The sequence below is a fragment of the Hylobates moloch genome, unplaced genomic scaffold (genome assembly GCF_009828535.3).
Source record: "Hylobates moloch isolate HMO894 unplaced genomic scaffold, HMol_V3 SCAFFOLD_8, whole genome shotgun sequence".
NCBI lineage: Eukaryota > Metazoa > Chordata > Mammalia > Primates > Hylobatidae > Hylobates > Hylobates moloch.
Genome location: NW_026652283.1, coordinates 65,977,798 through 66,003,157, shown reverse-complemented (window position 1 = coordinate 66,003,157; position 25,360 = coordinate 65,977,798). Strand labels below are relative to the sequence as shown.

Below are 25,360 nucleotides of genomic sequence, written 5' to 3'. Positions count from 1 at the left end.
TTCTCCCTGAAGGTAACCTTTCTTATTTCTAACAACATCGATCACCTTTGCCAGTTTTCAAACTTTATATAAATGAAATCATACTACATCTTTTGTGTTTATGATATTCATCCATGTTGTTGTATATCAGTAATTGTTCACTTTCAGTGCTATATAGTATTCCATCACCTGATTATACCACAAAACATTTATCCACTATACTATTGACCTGTGGGTTGTTCCAAGTTTTAGACTATTATGAATAATGGTGCTAAGAACATTCTTATTCATGTGTTTTGGTGAACAGATGTATGCATTTCTCTTGGGTATATACACAGGAGTGGAATTGCTGGGTCATAGGATATATACATGTTAAACTTTAGTACAGGCTTGTCCAAGCCATGGCCTGTGGGCCACACACGGTCCAGGATGGCTTTGAATGCAGCCCAACACAAATTTGTAAACTTTCTTAAAACATTATGAGATTTTTTTATGATTTTTTTTTTCTTAGCTCATCAGCTATCATTATTGTTAGTATTATTTTATGTGTGGCCCAAGATGATTCTTCCTCTTCCAATGTGCCCCAGGGAAGCCAAAAGGTTGGATACCCCTGCTTGAGTAGATCTTACTAAACAGCTTTCCAAAGTGAGGGTACCAACTTACACTCCCTCAGGCAAGGTGTGACAGTTCAGTTGCTACATATCTCAGCCAACACTTATTTTGTCAGTCTTTTCAAGTTTTAGTCATCTTGCTAGGTAAGTGGTGGTGAGAAGACAGGCCATTTCTCTTACTGTCTCCTGTCTCTGAAGAGAAGGAGGAAGTAAAAGCTGAAAAACACAGAAATGAAGTCAGTGGTAAGACCAGCCAGCGCCACTGATGACCAGGTCTGAGGTTAAAAGATTAACCCCCCATTCTAACCACATGTGCTATCTACAGATGTCAATCTATTACGACCCTTTCACGTGGAACCCCTTAGAGCTGTAAGCCCTTGAAAGGACCAGGAACTATTTCTTTGGGGACCTCAGTTCTTGAGATGCAAATCTGCCAATGCTCCCGGCAGAATAAAGCCTCTTCCTTCTTTAACCCGGTGTCTGAGGGGTTTTGTCTGTGGCTTGTCCTGCTACAATGGTATCTGTGGTTTTGTGTTTCCTTGTTGGTACTAAGGAGATTAAGCACCTTTTCATATGTTAATTAGCTATTTGGAGGCAATGCAATTTTAAGATACATGAAAGTGTTCAAGTCTAATCCAGAGGATTGAAGTTCATTGACCTCTTTAAAGTTCATTGACTCTGGAATGTGAGGAATGATGGGAGAGATTGGAAATAAGTCAGAAAATTATGACATTTTGGTTAAAATGGTAGTTGTCTTCAAATATTTGGGCTGAACTGTGAAAGTTGTGGGATAAGTGGTGGACGTGGGGTAAGTGGGGGACATGGGTGTGTATGCAAAGTGTAATGTGGGACCTTGCAATCAAAGAACAACTTCCCTACCTTCCTTGAGGTAGAAATTTGGTTTGGGTTAGCAAGATTAAAGTTCATGGGAAGTATGTAGCAGGAAAGGCAAGTTGGTGTGTTTTTCTTCAGTGGAGGGAGCTAGTTATCAAAGAATAAGTGACCGTAAACAGTATGTTCTGTAGGCATGGGTGCTCTGAAGCGGCTTCCACGATGTGCTGAGTAGCCAGAGAACTAAGATAGGACTAAGCAGAACTGAGCAGGGCGTAGCTCTATTCTTCCCTCTCCTGCCCCCAGTTCACTAGCTCAACTTTGATTTCTTTAGCTACCAAACTTGTAAGATTGAAAGACTGAGCTAATAAAAATAGAGGATGCTCAGTTAAATTTGAATTTTAAATAAACAACAATTTTTTAGTATAAATATATTCCAAACATCGCATTCTTTCTAGCAGCCCTACTATCAGCCCCTTCAATTTTGGCAATATCACACTCTCCTCACATGCATAGTATAGACTGTTTTGCTAAAGTTGTTAACACTGGATGAAAAGTGAGTTAGGTTTATTCTTTGTTGCTGAGGATCAACTAGGATCAATGACTGGCAATCACTGAAGGACAGATATAAACAATGTAAGAATGAATGTTCAAACTGGGCAGTTTTAGGAAGTGTTGGATAGCTATCTACCTGTGAGGGTAGAGGTATAAAAAGTAAAGTAGAGGTTCCTCTTCAAAGACATTCCTCCCCGTCTAATTAGGAATAAATAGTAACTTCTCTTAAAAGCAAAATTTATTCAAAGACCTGTGCTAACATTCTTAAATATCTGCTAGCCATAATAAAGAAATCAACATACTTTATATTCTTGGCTCCCACAATGTAGCCTAAATATTTGCCCTGGCATGCTTGTACTGGTCCAAGCAAGCATTAGGTCATAGCGTGTTCCTCTTCCTTATTTAAAAGTGTTTTTACCTTTCTCAGCATTCCACAAGTTACTTCCTCCTTTTGTTCTCCTCTACCTTTGCCTCTTTTAAAAGGTTCTAAGTTGCTAGCCAATCGGGACAAATACAGAATGTGAGGTCCTGTTCCAGCCAATGGGCAGTAGGGTGAACACATCAGGTTATAAATGACCCTGTCTCCTTTGTTCAGTGTACTCTTGTGGCAAAACTGCTGGCGAGTATACCCTTTCTGCAGGAAGTAAAAATGGCCTTACTAAATAATTAAATTTATGTTTAAGTGCTATTTCTTTATGGCACTGGAGAACAAGCGTTTCAAACAGAAATGATTTTAGTCAGTGTGGAGATGAATTAGATGATTGCTAAGATTCTATTGTTTTAATTAAGGGGATGTGAATGAACTTGGACAGATTTTTCTGTTTATGATGACCAAACAAGGAAAGTATGTGCATTTTGAGATTAAGATAGCATATGTAGATGTGAAACTAAAAGAAGAAAATGATAGGTTTAAAAGGCAGGGAGATCTAAAATGAATATCTGGGAGTTTCTAATGAACATCCATAAAAGACAATAGAAATTTTCTATTTTTGAAGATATAGTTTTCTGCTTTAAGTTCTGCAACATCACAAAATGATTAGTGATAGCGATATTTACCTTTCTGCAGGCACATACCACATTGTAATTATAATTTATTATGACCTCTTTATGTGAAGCATTCTATTGTAGGAGTTATTAAGAAATTATTTTAGGCAGATAGAGAGCAAAAGGGGTCATTGGGAAATTTTCGTTTTTTAAAGCATCTCCAAAAAATTTCTTGTATAGCCTTAGCTCTTACAGCCAGGCCGGCAACCTTTGATATGCAAATGAAGTCCATTAGAAACAGGGCCCACCCAACATGGCGATTCCCGAGGCCTTCTTGCCCGTGCCCCACATGTTCCTGGCAACATGGCCGCCCCCACATACTCCCACATGTGTAGAACATCATGGCACCCTGCATTTGCATATTAAAAGGCTAGGGTGAGAGGGCCAGCTTTTTTGAGGGCTTCGTGAATGACATGCCTGGTCAAACCAATCCCCTGAACCCTATGCAAATCAGACACTACCTCCTCCAGCCTCTGTAATATATACCTGGCTGACGTCCACCCCCCTGGGGGTTCCCTTTCTCCGCTTTGGAGCCCCCCTCCCTCTGTCACTGTATGGGGGAGCTTCTTCCCTCTTTCCTTTTCCTTCTTGCCTATTAAAGTCTCCGCTCCTTAAAAATCACTCCACATGTGTCCGTGTCGTTTTATCTAAACTGGGATGAGGACTAAGAACCTTGGTGTTCCTCCACTCATTGGAGCCATATCAATTCTACATAGGTTGCCTCATTTAATCATCCAAAGAGCACTATGAAGTAGACCTGATTTCTATAGATATGAAAACTGAAGCACAGAGATATTAACTTGCCCTAGGTTATACAGCTGGAATATCCAGGTCTGTGGGACTTGAAAGTCCCTGTTGTTTCTACTATATCATGCTATATCCCATTTGTATATGCTTTATAGCACTTTGGGGATGTATATGACCTAAAGAAAAGATGTATTTAATTTAAGAGCACTTTCAATGCATGTTGATGGTACCCTTATCAACTGTTCAGCCAATTCTATCACATCAATAATAGAGCATGAACAGCGTGGGTACTGACAAAGCATGGAAGCACCTTGGAATGAGAAATGAGGATACCTGAGTCAAAAGGCAAGCAGGCGGCCGGGCGCGGTGGCTCACGCCTGTAATCCCAGCACTTTGGGAGGCCGAGGTGGGCGGATCACAAGGTCAGGAGATCGAGACCATCCTGGCTAACATGGTGAAACCCCATCTCTACTAAAAATACAAAAAATTAGCCGGGCCTGGTGGCGGGTGCCTGTAGTCCCAGCTACTCAGGAGGCTGAGGCAGGAGAATGGTGTGAACCCGGGAGGCGGAGCTGGCAGTGAGCCGAGATGGTGCCACTGCACTCCAGCCTGGGTGACAGAGCAAGACTCTGTCTCAAAAAAAAAAAAAAAAAAAAAAAAAGGCAAGCAGGCGAATGAGGCCCGAAAGATAAACCAAGAAGGATTCCTGAATGAAGAGTGTGAGTAAAGAAAACTCAGTAGTACCCAAAAATGAAAAGAGAAATTAGGGTTTGATTATATTCATCAGTTTCCCTAAATCTCTCCTCTAGAATTTCCTAATAGATTTTATATTCAACTTTTCGCCTATATGTAAAGTCAGGTTTCACAAGAGTCCAAAGAGGGAGATACTCTGAACTTAAAGGCACAGTGTTATCTGTCATGAAAGCTTGCTTGCCTACTCTAGCCATGGTAATTTTTCTTCTGAGCTATTATGGCTCTTAATGTCTACACTTAAGTGGCTTATTTCCCGTACAAATATCCTTGATTATCTTTTGAATTGCTTCTAGTTTGTCTTCATCTGAATTGTAAGCTCCCCGTTTGGAACCATCTTCCACATATCTTTGTTTACTCCACAGCACCTTCCCAGAACCCCCTTCAAGAGGTAGGCACTTAGTAGTTGTTGACTGATAAAAAGGAGGGTATCTCATGAGAAACTGCAGAAAAGAGGCAAATAAAGAGAGTAAGCTAGAAAGACAGAGCATCCAGGTTAAATAAGATGAGGCAATATTTAAGCCTTCAAGCTTCTAAGCTCATGTAAGGGACTGACAGAGGTATACACCAACTTGAACCCTGACTTCTAGCCCCAGGCTTTCCCACTCCTCTGCACTCCAATAGCTGTCTTCTTTTCTGACTGTCACCCTCATCTTCAGCTCTGCAACCAATCTTTCTGCTGAGACTCTTACTTCCACATACCTCCACTTCATCCAGGGCTGAGGAAAAGCCATACCTCAATTCGGGACTAGGTCTTTTAAGACTGCAGAAGACAGGAGAGGAGGCCAGGTGACACTATTCTGAAGACAGCTGAAGTGCCATGTCTGTCTATAGCTGACCCATAAAATGACAGTTTTGTCTAAGAGCCGTTTTCCAGGCCACACCCTCATCAGTAGCTCATTGTTCCACGGGCACTGACCATGTTTCTGATTGGGTGGCACTGCCGTCCCCTCCCCCACCAACCTGAGTGGCCTACTACTGTACGAGGACTGGCTATTTCAGGTTCTCTTATCCGCACGTTTGAGGCAAGGGTCAGGGGAGACTGACATGACCCCAGAGTGTTTTACACAACTCTTCCCTTGGCCATGTGGAGGAGGGTTGAAATTAGGCAATAGTTGGTAGGTGATCATCAGAAGTATCTCCAGAGCAAGCAAACACCTAATTTTAGTCAATAGTGGTTACAGCTTGTACCAGGACTGTGAAATTTACCAGTTATAATAAATTCAGCACTTACCTTCAGATATATTTGTGAGGTAAATTTTTGTTTGAAGAATTATATACCTGCCCTGACTGGTCAAGTGCACGCTTTTAATCAAATTTATCCCAAAGATAACTTGAAATCCAATGGGCACTGGATTTGAATTTTCTTTATCTGATGTGACACTGGAAAAATGTATTTTAAGAGGCTGGCGTGTTTTCTAACAGCTTAAATCATGTGTTGATTTTCTAAATGTTCTTATGTGTATCATCACAACCACAATTATTTAGGGGCACAGCTTTTAAAATGGGAATTTAAAAAGTCTTATTTAAAAAGCTGTACATGTTCTCATATAAAGCCCCGCTCTATAATTAAGTTTACTGTGTACATCAAAATGTTGTAAAACACAGTTGTCTTAGGGAGGAAAACAAGAGGGTCATTTAATTATGTTTGTTGAGTGAATTTTCTGGTGTGAGTTGTGGAAACCAGTCTTATAATTAGAATCATACCTCATTTAATTAAATAATCCACTTAGGGAGAGCTATTCTTAATAAATGCCAGTGTTTTCTATTTCTGCTTCATTATATAAACAGGCTCCAGTAGAGACCTTTGTTTTACAGAAAGGAACCTTAGCTTTGAGGTCCATCCTCATTAACATTCAACCTTTCACTATCATTTTATAAGTTAAAAAAGAAAATATTTACTATGAGGAAACAGCAGCACTGACGTATCTTGGATCAAAGTTTCCTTAAAAGAAATGCCATACCACAAAAAAAGACTAAAGAATTTATTTCTCATTGAGCATTCTCCACCCCACCTCCTACTTCTCTACTGCAAGCAGCTTCTTTTCTGCTATAAAGTTATTAGTTTAGAAACCGTGCAAATAGGTTAACATAGTATATCCTTTTTGTAGTTAAAATTAAAACTTCCTTTAAAGTACTTAAAGAAAAGTACTTTCTGGGTCTACCTTCAATAAGATTACCGTTTGCTGAACTTTCTTCTTGTTGCCCAGGCTGGAGTGCAATGGCGCGATCTCAGCTCACTGCAACCTCCGCCTCCCTGGTTCAAGTGATTCTCCTGTCTCAGCCTCCCAAGTAGCTCGGATTACAGGCATGGGCCACCATACCCAGCTAATTTTTTTGTATTTAGTAGAGACGTGGTTTCACCATGTTAGTCAGTCTTGTTGCGAACTCCTGACCTCAGGTGATCCACCTGCCTCAGCCTCCCAAAGTGCTGGGATTACAGGCAAGCACCACCACGCCCGGCCCATTTCCTGAACTTTCTATATCTTCAATATTTACTGTGGACCAGGCACTGTGTTAAAACCTTATCTCAATCTTTAGAACAATCCTATGAAGTCAGTACTATGATTATCCTCATTTTGCTCTTGAAAATATTAAAGGTCAGAGACAGAGGTTAACAAAGTCTCACAGTTAATGTGTGGCAGAGTTGAGTTGAAACCCAGGGCTGTCAGACTTGGCATTGAGAAAGAAAACTTACGTAGTGAAGCTATCAATAAAGACCTGTCAGAAAGTTGTGATAAAGAATTCAACTCAACTAATCAAGTGATTTGCACCACTGTGGAAATTATTTTTATGGAGTTCAGTAACTGCATTGATAGTAAGGACTTCTAATATATTCTTATTAAGTCTTTGAGAATAGTTGTGAAACTGATAACTAGGCTATGTGTTCCAAGTGGCAATGAGAGTTTTTGACAGGATACATATTGTTACTTTTTGAGATGGAGTTTTGCTCTTGTCGCCCAGGCTGGAGTGCAAAGGCGTGATCTCAGCTCACTGCAACCTCCGTCTCCTGGGTTTAAGTGATTCTCCTGCCTCAGCCTCTGGAGTAGCTGGGATTACAGGAGTGTGCCACCACGCCCAGCTAATTTTTGTATTATTAGTAGAGACAGGGTTTTACCCTGTTGGCCAGGCTGGTCTTGAACTCCTGACCTCAGGTGATTCACCCGCCTTGGCCTCCCAAAGTGCTCGGATTACAGGTGTGAGCCACCGCACCTGGCCACCATTTAATTTTTAAGATTAAGAAATAGGATAGATTAAGAATTTTGGGGCAGAAAAGAAGCATGTGATGGTTGTCTGTCAATGAAACTTCTGAGAAACAAGAAAGGAGGACTGCCTGTGATTGTATCTAAATGCTACAACAAATTTGACTGACAAGAGGGGCTTAGGAGACCCTGCACAGAAAAGAGGTTTTAATGAAAAGGAAGTGAAACACCAAGTTCACATATAAACTTTTAATAAACTTTTTTGTGTCTATGTCATATTTCATAATGTTTTTCCTAAATGCTTAACCTAGGAAACACATGTGTGCACACCCATGCCAAACACACAAATGAATTTAACAGTGTGGTTTATGAAATGAAAGCAATAATAATTTGACTCTTCAGAACCTCTTCATTTTGGCCTATGTCAAGTTCTCTAATCTTTTCTCCTCGATGGTAGGCCGTGGTTAAGGGACAAATGATAAAGTACAAGGTTTTCAATTGCTAACTGCCAAATTTTCATAGGTTATAGTATTACTCAAAAAGTTGTTTTGTCTCATTTCTTCAAATTTTGAAATAACTTGCTTTGCTGACTCATCTGACTATATTTTTAATGAGGACTGGCTTTATTAGCACTTTTAGAAAAAAAGCTCAGCACTCCACATTGAAAGCCAAATCAAATAGACAGTTAATAATTTGTAGTGTGGAGTAATGTATGCTCAGTCTCTCCTCACAACGGAGCCAAAGGTCACAAACATTTACAGAAAACCTACTTATGTCCCAGGTACTCTGCTAGGTACTTTCCTAACTTGTCTAAAGTCACAGCATAGGCTGGGTATGGTGGCTCATGCCTGTATTCCAGCACTTTGAGAGGACGAGGCGGGCAGATCACCTGAGCCCAGGAGTTCGAGACCAGCCTGGGCAACATGACAAAACCCTACCTCTACAAAAATGCAAAAATTAGCCAGGTGTGGTGGTGTGTGCCCGTAGTCCCAGCTGCTCGGGAGGCTGAGGCAGAAGGATCGGTTGAGCCCAGAAGGTAGGGTTTGCAATGAGCCGAGATTGTGCCACTGCACTCCAGCCTGGGCCACACAGCGAGACCCTGTCTCAAAAAAAAAAAAAAAAGTCACAACATATAAGTCACAGAGCTGGGATTCAAATTCAGGTCTGTCTGAATATGGAGTGCTTTCTGCTACATTATCAGTTACTGAGGGTAATTGAAAAATTTAACACTTATCATGGACCAGGCCCTATGTTAAAACATTATCTCATTAATCTTTACAATGATCCTATTTAAAAATCTGTAGCTGTAAAAGAATTTTACACAACTTTTATACAAAAATCATCAAGATTGTGCATGGCAAGTTAAAACGTTTTTAAATAGTTTGAGGTCATCTTGATAGTCATTCCACTACCCATTTCTCAGTCTCTTCAGCAAAATTTCCTTTCACTTATAGCTAGCTACCTGACCATCCTACACTAAATAAGCAGATAATTTAATCTTCCAACTTCTTGAATTTGTGTGTTCTTTTATGTACACATGTTGGCTGACTGGAACAGAAGGAGGCAGGGGGTATATATGAGCAAGTATGGTTTATTATGGATAAATGGTAGAAAAATGTTACTAATATCCATAGATAAGTTCCTTAAGTCATGTAGAGAGACCGTTATTAAAAGTTTGCTTTATTTTTCTATTGAATCAAGCACTAGCTACCAGTTACAGTGCCTTCCAAACACACAGTTAGCTTTGCTTTATCAATAACCAAATAATATACTAGGTCCCAATGGTTTGTCCACATCTAGATTGTTCAGATGATCAGGAACTCTTTTATTTGTGTGCTTTAGCTTTTAGTTCTTGGTTATATCTATAAAGAAAACAGAAAGAAAAATAATCATCAATAATAATAGATAAATTTATGGTAAGGAAAGAACGGAAAGCATACTCCATTTCTTCTTTCTTGGTGGTCAAGTAGCTATACAGTTATAAACAGAATCTTCCCAGGGGGCTTACAGGTAGAAACAGGCAGAAGGGAAAGGATTCAAAGAGTTCATTTGCATCTGGATTTTGTTTCAGATAATAAGATCACAACTGCCAAAAACTTTTTTTTTTTTTTTGAGATGGAGTCTCGCTCTGTCGCCCAGGCTGGAGTGTAGTGGCGCGATCTTGGCTCACTGCGAGCTCTGCCTCCGGGGTTCACGCCATTCTCCTGCTGCAGCCTCCTGAGTGCCTGCCACCACTCCTGGCTAATTTTTTGTATTTTTAGTAGAGATGGTGTTTCACCGTGTTAGCCAGGATGGTCTCAATCTCCTGACCTCGTGGTCTGCCTGCCTCGGCCTCCCAAAGTGCTGGGATTACAGGAGTGAGCCACCATGCCTGGCCTGCCAGAAACTTTTAACAGCTTAGCTGACATATAGTTTCCTGTGCAAAAGTATTATTTTAATAAATATTCTCATTCTGGAATTCTACAAGAGTGTGACAAACTTGTGAACATATGTATAAAATTTAGTAAAATGTGGTCATCTAGAATTTTTAAATTTATACTCACAAAGCACCTTTCCTAAGAATAGTATCAACAGGTAAAGTAAAATATACTAAAATAATCACTAAAGTAAAATATACTTCTAACCACTAAGGTAAAATATGCTTCTGTGATGCAGGCAGGCTATTGGGTTAACAGCCTGTAAACACTTAAGTTCACTAAAGCTAAGGACCATTTCCTCAATTCTCAATCCAAAGAAGTAACCACAGAGCCATAGTCTTTCCTTCCCTTCTACCCAATCTTGGGCTTCATTTACTATTCCTCACAGCTTATAATGGAATGGAGAGTAGTATAAGCACAAGAAGGAACTTATTCCATGAAGCCAACCATACCTCCTAGGTTTCTCAAAAGATCCTGATTTCAAATATTTGATCATAATGTCATTATCATAAATCACTGACAATATTAACTACTGAGTAAATAGTTTAAAAATTTCTAGTGCTCATGGAACACTTTCCAATGAAAGCAAAGACTTCACTCTAAATATCATTTCCAATACTACATAACAATACACTTAAGTTCCAATTTATTATATACAATAGAAAGTGATAAAAGGTTTACATAAGAAATTAATAAATCATAAACTGTATATGTTGTCTTAATAAAAGAGATTATGTGAGATGGTTAACCATCTAAATGATGCACAGTTAAATCTAAAAACTAGGTAACATACTGCTTAACTGATTTTAGCCAGTTAACTGGTTAACTTATTTGTAAACCCCTAGACTTTTCTAGAAATGTTAAATTTCTACTTTAGGTACTTCTTGTCTTAGCATTATATATGAATCTTTAAAAAAAATTAGTGCCATCTCCAGCCTGGGCGACAGAGCGAGACCCCATCTCAAAAAAAAAAAAAAAAAAATTAGTGCCATCTGCATAGCTTTTGAAACAGTTTTAAAAATATCTCTGGTAGGCTTACCTCCAAATACGAAAGAGCTGAGAGGCTCCTGCTGCCCCCACAAAGAAATTAACAGCAAACAGACTCCAATTTTTTGGAATAATTACAAGTGAGTATCTTGACCAAATAAACCCTGTTGAAACAAAATGTTACTTTAAAAAGCATACATACTGCTGCAATAACTTCAGTGAATACTTAATATTGAGTAAAGTAATTACAACAATAATGTAGGATGAAGGACAAAGAAATGCTATACTCTGAATTTTCAATAATGTTTCTGTAACTTAGTGTCACAGAAAAGACTCAATTCTTACATGAAAGAGGAATCTTTAGAGTAAAGTGACTATTAACTGTAATTTTCTTCCCACTTATAAAAATATGTTCATGGCAAAAACCTGAAAAACAAAAGCCCATTCAGATACTTATTCTTTCTGTGACTCCTCCATCCATAACTTAATAACTTCCCAGACATAATACTGTTAATTCCTTTGTGTGTGGGTATATTTCAAACACTAAGCCACTAAATAAACTGATATAAAACAAAACAAAAATCATTTATGTTCTACAAGAAACACAGAAGATATTTATTTAATTTACCTGTAGCCATCAAAACAGCAGATTGAGCTGTGCTAAGTTTTTCTGCAGGTCTGGCCATATCAGCCAATCCAGCACACACCAACCCCTACACATTAAGGCATAGAAAGAAAAAAAGTATCAAGAGTGTGGAGTAATAGTTTTAACTTTAAATCAAGCACAAAACATTTTTGAGATTTCCGTAAGTTAGCAGCTATAATTTTAGTATCCATTCATTAAGAAAATGTAGATTACAACAAAAAAAGCACAATGAATTAAAAAACTGCTTTTTGAACTAATTTTATTTTGTTAGGTACACTAAGCAGTCTCATATATCTGAAAGTCAGTAGTACATATATAGATAAGATATATATGTATGCATTATACGTACATATATATTTTGTTTTTTTTTGTCTACCTATTTCACATATGAATTTATATACTCTTTATATATGTCAGGAACCACTAACCACTAGCATGGAAGATACCTGAAAGCTGTTAAGGTCATTTGTATAGATTCTTCCTTTGATGTTTTCTGCCAGTGTTATTATTTTTAAATTAAATAAAATTTTAGATTTGGGTTATATGTGCAGGTTTGTTAACATGGGTATATTGTGTGATGCTGAGGTTTGGGCTTCTAATGAATTATTTTTTAAAAGTATAAATATCAGAAAAACTGTTATCATTTTAGTTTTTTGGTTAGATCTTTTTTTTATTTTAGACAGTCTCGCTCTGTCACCCAGGTTAGAGTGCAATGGTGCGATCTAGGCCCACTGCAACCTCCGCCTCCCAGTTTCAAGCAATTCTCATGCCTCAGCATCCAAGTAGGTGGAATTACAGGCACGTGCCCCTATGCCTGGCTAATTTTTGTATTTTTAATAGAGATGGGGTTTCATTCACCATGTTGGCCAGGCTGGTCTCAAACTCCTGACCTCAGGTGATCTGCCTGCCTCAGCCCCCCAAAGTGCTGGGATTACAGGCGTGAGCCACCATGCCCAGCCTTGGCTGTTAGACCATTTTTCTTTAACATCAGCATATACATGGCCATTTCTCTTCTGTGTTTTTAACACTGTCGCTATTGCACTCATGCTTTTTTGCTCCCACCAGATGAGCTGTATTTTTACCAAGTCACTATGTTTGTCCCCAATCTGTTTATGCCAGTTTTACTTGTTAATGTAATTTATATGATTTAATAAATTGTTTTTTTAAAAAAACTAAGCTGGAAATTATATAGGACGTACTGTAGTGTAATTTATCCAGGATAGAAAATGTGGAGCTCAAAAATCCATACACAAATAAAAGCTTTAGCTTTAAAAAAGACTGATTGTCAATGAATATATATTTATATCCTTAAAGTTAAAATAAAATATTTAAGGTACATAGGTATTTTGTTTTTAGGATTATCCACTTTGACCTTTATGATTAGTCATGTGGTTTCAACTAAAGTCGTTACAAAGGACTCTACTACAGTTATATGTTTGAAGGCATATGGCCTGAGAGTCTTAATGTTATAGAACATATGTGGCTTGCAGAAGCAACTGTTATGTGTCATGTATAGAATTCTACAGCTTAATTATCAAATACTCTGGGATAATAAAACACAGTAAGAGGTACATAAGGTAAGTATCTAATAGAAGAAGTCTCCCCACCAGAGAACAAAACACAGAAGTTTCTATTGCTATGCTGTCATCTGGAGACTATGATTTCAACATGTACTTAAAATAGATGTTCTTAAAGAGACAGATAGTCAAGAAGGCATTTATGAGTATATAATGCTGTCAATATTTCACAACAGTAATGAACCAGATCAAATAAACCCCAAAGCTATTGATAAAATCAATAAACTCCTAAACTGTGGTAAATTTGAGATCAAAGAGTCCCCTAAATTTATTGTGAATAGATGAAATCATTCAAACTCTTTTAATGATTGAATACTTCAGCAATCAATTCCACTGTAAAGATATATTATTACTATGTAATTTTAAGTATAGGTAGGGAGAGAAGAAGGAAATGGTAATGTAACTTCCATTAGTATAGGGGGTTTTAGGATCTTTCCTCAACATGTAGATATGAAAAAAGAAAAAAAAAACTGCTCCCTAGATCTCTGTAAAATACAGCTTCCGAATCACTTATATTCTAATCTTGTCACTTTATAGTTGAAGAGACAAAATGACAAAGAGACTAAACTTGCCCAAGGCCATAAGATTGAGTCATAGCCAATTCCAACTCTAACATTCTCAACCACTTGAATTTACAACTGAGTTTCTGAATTGTTCCAACCATTTTAAAAGTACATTTAAGAGAATTACAACAGCCCATCACTCAACAACAACAAAAAACAACTTGATTAAATTAAAAAACAGACAAAGGACTTGAATAAATATCTCTCCAAAGAATATACACAACTGACCAATAAGTACAATAAGTATATGTTCAGCATGACTAATCATTAGGGAAGTGCAAATAAAAACAAGATATCTAACACCCATTAGGTGCCTATCATAAAAACAAAAACAAAAATGCTCCCCCATCAAAAGTAACAAGTGTTGGTGAGAACGTGGGGAAATTAGAACCCTTATGAATTGCTGGTAGAAATGCAAAATAATGTAGTTGCTGAGGAAAACAAAAAATATTAAGCAGAATTATCATATGATCTAGCAATTCAACTTGTGGGTGTATACTAAGAAGAATTAAAAGTATTGACTTAAACAGATACTTGCACATCAATGTTCATGGTAGCATTATTCACAACAGCAAAAATGTGGAAGCAAACCAATTGTCCGATCAACATATAGAAGAATAAACAAAATGTGGTAAATACATACAATGGAATGCTATTCAGCCTTAAAAAGAAAGGAAACTGACACATGTGACAACATTAATGTACCTTGTAGACATTATGCTAGGGGAAATACGCCAACTACAAAAAGACAAATACATTTTGATTCCATTTACATGAGGTACTTGGAGTAGTGAAATTCATAGAGACAGAAGGTAGAATGGTGGTTGCCAGGGACTAGGAGAAGGAGAACGGGGAATTATGGGTACAGAGTCTTACTTTTACAAGATAAAAAGGGTTCTGGAGATTGGTTAACAATGATGTAAATGTACTTAACACTGTACACTTTGAAAATGGTTCAGATAGTAAATTTTATATGTATTTTACCACATTAAAAAAAAAAGCCTACAGACCAGTGGTTTTCAAACTTTAGAGGGCATCAGAGAATCATCTGAAGAGGTTATGAAAACAGACCTCACTGGACTCCACATCTAGAGTTTTAGATTTAGTAGGTCTGTGATGGGGCCTAACAAGTTCTCAAATGATGCCACTGCAGGTCCAGAGAGATGACACTTTGAGAAGCAGAGTTATAGACCCAAACTGGCCCTTTCAACATAAAATCAATGATTTGCTACAAACAGCCACCACAAATGTTTCTTTTCAGCTAAGTAAGAACTTTAAGAAAGAAAACTTTGGGGAAGAGTAAAAGCACTGGGTTTGGAGTCAGAAGTCCTAGGTTCTCTCATTTACCAAATGCTAATATTTATATTCGAATAAATCCATCTACTTTTTGAGACTAACTTTCCTCACCTGTATTTTGGTGTTAGTACCTTCAGTTCTCATACTAAATTAATGATAAAAGTTAACTTGGGGGTTCTAACTAGCTTAATGTTTTACTTAGTAATAAAATTTTAGAATGAAATTTCATGTCCATATGGCACACAATTTTAAGTTTTTTGATAACAAGTATGTTCCCAGAAGGCCTCTTATCTAAAGAGTTCAGAAAAACTAAAGTAGATAGTTGCTTTATATAGAAAACGATATGTCTGAGAATATTTGCTATGAAATCATCTAGAGGCATACCAAGAATATTCTAAAGTATACCCTTTATAAAAATTACTTCAAATTAGTAAATTCCTATTAAGGAATTTGTCTTTCAGTAGCTTCTGTAAAAACTCAAGACTTACCCATTTCATAATTGGAGCCCAGAAAAAAACTGTTCTGGGACCTGAAAAAAAAAAAGAAAAGAAAAATTCAGGAATAAACCAAATACATTATACATGTCTTTTTTTTTTTTTTTTTTTTGAGACGGAGTCTCGCTCTGTCGCCCAGGCTGGAGTGCAGTGGCGCAATCTCGGCTCACTGCAAGCTCCGCCTCCCGGGTTCACGCCATTCTCCTGCCTCAGCCTCTCTGAGTAGCTGGGACTACAGGCGCCCGCCACCACGCCCGGCTAATTTTTTTGTATTTTTAGTAGAGACGGGGTTTCACCGTGGTCTCGATCTCCTGACCTCGTGATCCGCCCGCCTCGGCCTCCCAAAGTGCTGGGATTACAAGCGTGAGCCACCGCGCCCGGCCTATTATACATGTCTTTTAACAGCTGTCACCAAATTTTAAAAACCAAAGGATTTATCAATCTATTTTTAACCACTTTTACTACGCTTTTTGCATACTTTGTATTTCAGTTAACATTTAGAGAGGCACCACAGTATCACAATACAGTCGACCCTTGAATAACACAGGTTTGAACTGCACAGGTTCAACTATATGCAAATTTTTTTCAGTAAATATACTGCCATATAAAAATATTTTAGGGAACCTTGATTCTAATGTACTTTCATACTAGTTTTACACTTAAGTAATACTCTCATCCCAAGTGAAAATGAACCCAGTGATAACACCCCATTTTTGTGCATTTTGGCTGAATTACTATAAGAAATAGTTGGGTAATCTTAACATTAAGCAGCAAAATTTGAAAAATTTAAAAATGGCAGTTGCTTCCCTGCAACTTTTGCTCAGTATGCAGGTTTTGAAAAGTATCACCAGATAGTGCAAACTACTTGCCTTTAGCCTTAAGTGATGGCAATGCTACACATTCTATCTTCCACAATTTAACATAGTCCTTGATATTTTTATCCCTCTCAAATGAATTCACAGTATTCTTACAGCAAAATTCATTAATTCAATGTCATTTAAAAATCTACCACAGTACATTTTACATATTTTACTCTAGTTATTTGTAAATCTATGTACCTATCAAGATTATGACTTCCTCGAAGCTAGTGGCTCAATATTATTCATACTTGTACCCCTCCTACCTAATAGAATGTAGAATATTAAATAAAAAGGAAAGTTAGCCAGTAGAGTTGGAAGCAGTTTATACTAATATTTATTACCCTAATATATAATATGTATGTGTATATATAATATAAAGATATACATATGCATGTATATATATATATATATACACATACAAATAACGTTTTTTTTTTTTTTAGAGAGTCTCACTCTGTTGCCCAGGCTGGAGTGCAATGGCACAATCTCAGCTCACTGCAACCTCCACCTCCCGGGTTCAAGTGATTCTCTTGCCTTAGCCTCCCAAGTAGCTGGGATTACAGGTGCCTGCCACCACACCTGGCTAATTTTTTTGTATCTTTAATAGAGACAGGGTTTCACCATGTTGGCCAGGCTGGTCTCAAACTCCTGACCTCGTGACCTGCCCGCCTCAGCCTCCCAAAATGCTGGGATTACAGGCGTGAGCCACCGTGCCCGGCCACAAATAACTTTTAAAGTACTTTAAAATCATAAGTTGTTTTTATCAGCCTGATACTTGATAAGTCTGGCTTATGCTTTTAATAGTTTTAAAATATGTTTGCTGATTTTCTAATTTAATCCTAAAGTCCTACAGCAATCTAAGTTTCATTTTCTCATTCTTCAGGGAAGCTGGGTATCATTAGAATAATTCTTCAAACACTAGAAAGAAGATCATGCCACAAACCTTTCCTTGTGGAAACTGAGTAGTTCCTTGTGGGCCTACTCAGCCCATTATAATGTTAAATTTTATTTTCTCACATACATCTGGTATCTAACCATTTTTACATTTTCTTGTGTACGTTCGAATTTTCCGTATTTTAAGTTGTAGAATAAATCTAAAAACAGTGCTGAAACAGCTGGTGAGAGAATTTAAACTATCAAGGAGTTCTAAATTTTGATGTTCTTACAACTGAGTGAAAAACCTATCTATATTCAGTTTCTGTTATCCAGTTCTCTAAGCAATATTGTTCTGGGCACAGCCACCACACACATAGAACTCTAGCCACATCTTTTTCTCTCTACAAGATAGAAAATAATTTAGTGTCTTCTTTGGTTAAGGCTGGAATTGAAGAAATTTTTACGAAGGGAAAAAGGGGAATATAAAAGAAAACATGAAGCCACTGAGTTTCAGAATATATAATTCTAATTTAACTAAATCTTAGCCCAGGTCAGCGGTTCTCAACCAGGAGTGTCCCCCCAGGGGAATTTTTAGTTGCCCCAACTGTGGTGCCCCAACTGCCGCAGATGCTGCTGCTGCTGCCGTCTAGTGGGCAGAGGCCTGGGAGGCTGTTAAACATCCTCCAATGCACAGGACAGCTGCTCCCAGAAAGAAGAGGGTTAAGAAATCCTGGCCTAAGGCGACTGATAAACTAGGCATTCAACTAGTTTCATGCTATTTTATGGCTCTTCAGTTTATGCTGTCCCGTCTCAATATCCTGCTTAGTCTTTACCTAACTCCTATCCATCAGAAACTCATCTCAGGTTGCCTCTCCTCAAGGAAGCCTTAAAAAACAAACAAACAAAAAAACTCCAGGTTAGGCTAAATGCTCCTTCTCTTAACTACCAAAGCAGCCTATATATTCTTCTATCATTTTCTGTTAAAATGATTATTTATGCATCTGTCACATTAACCCGAAGATAAGGTCCTTTTCTTAATCTTCCTTGACAAATAATAGGTATGTGCCAACAGAACTGAATTGGATCCACCATGTTCAGGATAGATGCTAATCAAAGATATTCAAACTTTCTGTCTGACCCAGATTTGCCTCGACACTGCTTCATCCTCAAGGCTGGAATTTGCTGTTTACTCATCTCTAGGGACATCAGGTTCCCTTTATGCCAAGGATATATTAGATTTCACTCATTAGTTACTCTACTCTTAGACCACGGCTCTCTTCCCCTGAGTCTGATGCCATAATGCATTAATCCTATAAGTCAGTCTTTTCAAACTCTCTGGAAATTTAGGGTGAGATTCTGGGATTCCTATCATTATACCTGGTTCACTTTTCTTTGTCATACACAGTGTCTCTGGCTCATAAGCAGTATCAATTACTAAGTTTAGTTTTTATCCTCGCATGGAGTTTTGCTTCATCAATCAAGAGTCAGTCCGTGTATTGTTTTAGTCTCTGGCTGAATGGGTGTTCATTTTTACTTTGAACTCTTCAGCAGACTTCTCTTGTTCTATTTGAAAGCTGAAGTTTCTGTCACCCCAAAATTGTTTTCTGAGTAAAGCCTCTAGATTATGGTTCCAAGCTTAAATGGTTGACAAGCTTAAATGGTTGATCCTTTGGGGTTAATGAATAGTCAATCTTTTCAGTAGGTTTGCCTGGTAACTAATTTACTAAACTGCCCGGAGCCAGGTAATAGTTTTACAATATTAACAGCAGCCCTTCCCCACCAAACCCAACAAGAACTGAAAAAACTTCAAACATCAAATTATGGTTGCTAGAACCTGGACTAAGAGAGGTATTTTAGTGAGTGAATAATTTTAAACTATGAAAACAAGCTCTAATTTTAGTTTAACAACTGCTATGTACTAAACAGAAAAATAGCAGTAGCCAATACATAAGGCCTTCTAAATTGCTAATTTTTCTGAGATACTAGAAGATGTGGACAAGTGACAAAAAAAATCAGTTTAATATCTACAAATGCAAACAAATAGTGTTTTCTTAACTGTTAAAAAAAAGGTCACACAATGGGTTAACAAAATTTTAAAGAAAACTTAACCCTTTCATTTTAGCTAATTAGCATTCAATTAACATTTCTTAGCTTTTTTTTCTGTAAGAGTAAATAATATGTCAAATAAAGCTAGACAAGTAAATTTAAACATATATAAATCAGATACAGAGGCTGTCTTCCAGAAAACAGCAATTGATCAACAGTGGATACGGCAGCGAAAAAACATTCCAACTTACTTCAACATTTCTAAACATAAAGTTTTGACAAAACACAGCATTTAGAAATAGGTATCACTCAAATAGTGACAATACAATGTCACATGTGTCATTCTAGACCTGGAAAACACAGGCTTATGTTCTGTACAATGACACAGCTATTCTCATGGGAGAGCATAAAAATAGATAATTATGACACATGAAGTGATTATAATACCTTAATATTAGAATAAGAAGATGTATAAACTAACAGATACCTGGCTAACATACATTATGATAAATGAAATAACTTGATTAGGTGGAAAACTTGAACTGCTGAAAATATACTGAAGAAAAATCTCTTCATAAGACATTAATTTATAGCCCAAGATGAAGGAAATTGTCCACATCAGACATACCATATATTCTTTTAGAAAAAGAATTAACACGTTTTCATCTTGTTTCTTCGAACAGTACTACTGGATGTTGAAGAAGGCCTCCAATGCTGACAATTTAGAAACATTAAACAAGTATTTAAAATGTTTATACATTTAGGCCAGGCGTGGTGGCTCACGCCTGTAATCCCAGCAGTTTGGGAGGCCAAGGTGGGCAGATCACCTGAGGTGGGGAGTTTGAGACCAGCCTGACCAACATGGAGAAACCTCATCTCTACTAAAAATACAAAATTAGCTGGGCATGGTGGCACATGCCTGTAATCCCAGCTGCTTGGGAAGGTTGAGGCAGGAGAATCACTAGACCCCAGGAGGCAGAGGTTGCAGTGAGCTGAGATTGCACCATTGCACTCTAGCCTGGGCAATAAAAGCGAAACTCCATCTCAAAAAAAGAAAAAAAAAACTATACATTTTAAACTGTGAACTATTTTCAAGAATGAAAAATACAGACTATAAGGTATTTTGTGTTTTATTGCCTTATTTTTAAAGTGAAACTCATGTTTTTAAATTCAAACTTTTCATAGAATTTGAGAAATTCTACAAGTGAATATCATAAGCAAATAATAAGACAGACATTTTCAAATTAACAAATTTAGTTGCCTTGAACTTCAATGAACCTATTAAGAAACTGACATAAACTTCCTAATTTCCTTATTTGAGAGAGATTACTGTTAATAAAATATTACATGAATCCTACCCAGAAAGTAGGCCACCTATTGCATATATGATTCCCTCCCTAAGTAAAGACTTACTTTTTGGAACAGAATAGGTAATTTTTACTCTCAAGCACATATACACACTTACAAATACTGAATTGAGGTATTCACTATATCCCTCTGTGAAAAATAAAGTTTCTTATTGAATGCTAAGAGGTCATAAAATCATACATTTCCCTACCTCTTCCCATCCCTTTCATGCCACTCCTTTATGGTTTGTTACTTTTTAACACCCCTCTTAATTCCTTACATTACACAAGTTCACCTGTTTGCTATCATGTGACAAACTAGATATAAATCCTTAGAATATGTAAAGGTTAATCTTTGACATGGATACTGACGGCCAAAAAAATCATTCATTTTTATTTGTGCCAAAGCTAGTTCTGATTTAACACTAAGAACATGACTAAGCTACCATTTTAGAACCATATAATTTTAATATTTTCCACAATGCCTTGGAAATAGCTATCACTAAAATAGTACCCAAAACATCATGGGTAGATAATGTTTTTAAAAATGTTGACTGAAAATACACTTTGGTTTGAAATTCCAGAGTAAAGAACAGGTAAAGAGACTAAAATAGCTAAGATGCATCGTAGGGATGATACATTTTAAATTTACTTATTTCTTCAGGTACAAAGAATCAGTTACTTTTAGATTTAGAAAGACTGTTGAAATCATCTACTGTAGGCACTCATAAATCAGGCAAATGAGGCCCAGTAAACAAATTACTTGTTTAAAATAAATAATCCAGCAAGGATAAAAAACTAGATCCCTAAATCCTAATCTAACAATAATTATATGACTTTCCCCAATGAAATCTGAGTTTCCTGAAGGTTCTGAATGTAAGAAAAATCCTAAGAGAATACCAAATTATAGATTATTAGCTGGAAAAGACTTTAAGGAAAGTCCAAGCTCCCTCATTTTTATATGTGAAAAAGATGAGGCACTTACAAGTTAAGTAATTTGTCTTACACTCAGGAGAGTTCTGGATAGAGCAAGGACTAGAACACAGTTTCTTTGATCCTAGTCCTCTTTCTACTATACCATACTGCACTTTAAACATATTTCATTCTCTGTTATAAGCAAAATTAATATTTTTACATGACCTGGAAATGATAAACTATTTATAGCTTTTCTTAGGGCGTTCTTCTCCTTTAGCACATCTGCATAAACAGTTTTAATTTCTTAAAATTAGTTTAAAAGCAGGATAGCACACAAAAAAATATGTTAAGTGTTGAACAACTGCATCAAGGATGATATTCTGCTCTGTCGCCCAGGCTGGATTGAGTGCAGTGGCGCGATCTTGGCTCACTGCAACCTCCGTCTTCCGGGTTCAAGCAATTCTCCTGCCTCACCCTCCAGAGTAGCTGGGATTACAGGTGTGCACCACCATGCCCAGCTAAATTTCGTATTTTTAGTAGAGACAGGGTATCACCATGTTGGCCAGGCTGGTCTCGAACTCCTGACTTCAGGTGATGCACACGCCTCGGCCTCCCAAAGTGCTGGGATTACAGGTGTGAGCCACCGCGCCCAGCTGATATTCCTTTTAATGAACTCTTCTGAGAATACAAACTCTGTGTGGGTGGGTTTTGTTATTTTATCCACTGATTTATCCTGAGTGCCAGAACAGTGTCTAATATACAATAGGCCCTCAATAAATATTGAATAATTCAATTTTCTTGGTAGCTGATTGTTTGAAGATATTCTATTTTTCACCAATATTTTACAACTGTATTTGAAATTCTAATTTTACATCTATTTTAGTTATCTCTTAACTTTTATTTAAATAAGAGTTATTACTTTAAAAAATGTATGTATATTTAGTGTAAATATTTAAACAATATATTATACACAAGAATATAAATGGACATATATTAATATCTTAGACTAGCATTAAGATTCTTCACTGACAATCTGTGGCAACAAAATAAGTTCTATTAGAGATGCTAAAGAACTGTGCAATTCAAACTATGTAGGTATGTACACTGATTATTTGATCCACATTTGATTTTATTTACATATAATAGAACAATATATATTTGCACTAAGCTGTATTTATCTATTGTAACATCAATTCTCTTAGCATTGAATATAAAATTTTTATGATACAGATATTTCCTTATAAACACTGATAACATTGGTTCATTTAGTTTATTTTTATTTAAAAAGAAATACCCTCTAGGTCTTTAAAATTAAACAAGCTAATTATCTAGGAAAAATGCAAAATTATTCTTATTTAGACTTTAAAGTAACTTTTCCCATGAGTCTTCAGTTGAGAATGATATTCTCAGCACCAGCACACTAAGCACTCCAACGAGTTTCACAGAACTATTTTTTCAAAAGCTCTTCCACGTAAGCCAAAATGTAATTCAGTAAAAGGAGAGCTGCAATGCGTTAAAATGATATGGTTCAGATAGCTGTTTTTGGGGCTAACTTCACCAAAGGATAGTTTTTAGACTCTTTAGAGCTGTGGTCTTCCAGCTCCTTTTGAACATATGCCCTATCAGTAAAAAACAATTTGAGCATATATCCTCTTTATAAATCATTTATATATTTATAAATTATATAGAATTACTGCACTAATATATTTTTTGTATTACAGAATGTATATGCAATGAAAAATTTAAGTGGATAAAATAACAGTAAACGTTACTAGAAGTTCTATAATTTTCTTCCTACATTCCAGTGTTTCATTGTGTGTACCCCTTGGGATGACTCACCCCATTTTGGAACTCACAAATACAAATAAATGACACTCCTCCACTGATAATTTTTTGTTTTCCTTAACTAAGCTTTTAAGAAAACATTGGGGCCGGGTGTGGTTGCTCACACCTGTAATCCCAGCACTTTGGGAGGCCAAGGCAGGTGGATCACCTGAGGTCAGGAGTTTGAGACCAGCCTGGCCAACATGGGGAAACCCCGTCTCTACTAAAAACACAAAAATTAGCTGGGCATGGTGGCATGCGCCTGTAATCCCAGCTACTCAGGAGGCTGAGGCAGGAGAATCGCTTGAACCCAGGAGGCCAAGGTTGCAGTGAGCCCAGATCACGCCACTGCACTCCAACCTAGGGAACAGAGCAAGACTCTGTCTCAAAAAAAAAAAAAAAAAAAAAGAAAAGAAAAGAAAAGAAAAGAAAAAATAACACCGGGCAAAATAACTTCAAGGTTATTTCTTTGACAAACACTGGAGTACAGCTATGCAACTGGCTAGGGTGGAGTCACATATTTTTATAGTCAGGTGGGGGATAATGCAGGGACTGACATCCTTTTTGTGAGTTGAGGAACTTGACCAGGACACACATTTGGCTAGAACTCTATTCCTTCTCTACAGAGGCAGATCATGACATGCCAGCAACAACACATAGGCAAATGGATAATGAGAGCCTCAAAATTCTGGGTCACAGGTCAGAGATGCAATACTGTAACTAAAATATATATCTAAACATAAAAACACATTCTTTTTTTTTTTTTTTTTTTTTTTTTGAGATGGAGTCTCACTCTATTGCCAGGCTGGAGTGCAATGGCGCGATCTTGGCTAACTGCAACCTCCACCTCCTGGTTTCAAGTGATTCTCCCGCCTCAGCCTCCCAAGTAGCTGAGATTACAGGCACCCGCCACTATGCCCGGCTAATTTTTGGATTTTAGTAGAGATAGGGTTTCACCATGTTGGTCAGGCTGGTCTCGAACTCCTGATCTCAGGTGATCCACCCACCTCAGCCTCCCAAAGTGCTGGGATTACAGGTGTGAGCCACCGCGCCTGGCTAAAAACACATTCTTGTTACCTGTCGAGACATACAGTGTCAGTGATAAAATTAAATCTCAAAAATCTAGAATCAGCAATGTATGATTTCCAACTGTTAATACTGTAGCATTTCATATCATTTAATAAACTCCTTGTAGGTGAATCTAGACAAATGTTTCAATGATAATTCAATAACAAATACTGTTAGGCAAAATAGTATGCAAAATCCTTGAATATTCACTCTGGATAACTCTTAAGACCATAATCAGTGTGTCCTTAGAGTTTATGCAATACTCATCAGTCAACATATTTTTCAAGCTCCTCCATTTCTACACTGGTGTGCCTCCAACTTGTCCATCATAAATAATTCTGCTGTAATAGATATCCTTACTCTGTATGTTGTTCAAATCTTAGAACTGACAGTTATTGAGAGTCTAAGTGCAAACCCTGTGCTACATGTTTTGGAGACATTAGATCATCTGATTTTCACAACAATCCTGAAATGATTACAATTACTCCCATTTTATAGATGAGATAACTAAGCCAGGAATTTAGGGTCAAGGTCACACAGCCAAGACTGAAACGTAGGTCTATTTCCCTTCAAAGCGTAGCTCCTTTTACCACACTGAAAAAGGGGGTTAAAATAACTGAACGAATCCAAAGATTTTCAGATGAAATGCACATCCTGCAAGTGAAAGGTAATCCCTCTTCATTCTGAAAGCTGAGTAGTTTTTTTTTTTTTTTTTTTTCTGAGAC

General features: G+C 37.2%; 2 protein-coding genes across 5 annotated transcripts in view; both read right to left on the bottom strand.

Annotated features, from left to right (window-relative positions):
- The window catches only part of ADCY10 (adenylate cyclase 10), a 103,213-nt gene extending 97,858 nt beyond the window's left edge, over positions 1-5,355 (bottom strand). The window contains exon 1 of one of the 2 annotated variants that reach the window (XM_058442197.1): positions 5,254-5,355. The gene's annotated coding sequence lies outside the window, so the exon portion shown is untranslated. Of the gene's footprint in view, positions 1-5,219 lie in introns of both variants that reach the window. The other variant, XM_032161087.2, reaches the window with a different exon arrangement.
- A 3,936-nt stretch (positions 5,356-9,291) lies between these two features.
- Positions 9,292-25,360, bottom strand: part of MPC2 (mitochondrial pyruvate carrier 2) — a 19,274-nt gene continuing 3,205 nt past the window's right edge. For all 3 annotated transcript variants that reach the window (XM_058441855.1, XM_032161086.2, XM_058441854.1), the window contains exons 3-6: positions 15,695-15,735; positions 11,753-11,837; positions 11,177-11,288; positions 9,292-9,582 (exon numbers count right to left, since the gene is read on the bottom strand). In XM_058441855.1, the coding sequence (XP_058297838.1) occupies positions 9,546-9,582; positions 11,177-11,288; positions 11,753-11,837; positions 15,695-15,735 (275 nt within the window). In that variant the 3' untranslated portion in view covers positions 9,292-9,545. The remainder of the gene's footprint in view (positions 9,583-11,176; positions 11,289-11,752; positions 11,838-15,694; positions 15,736-25,360) is intronic.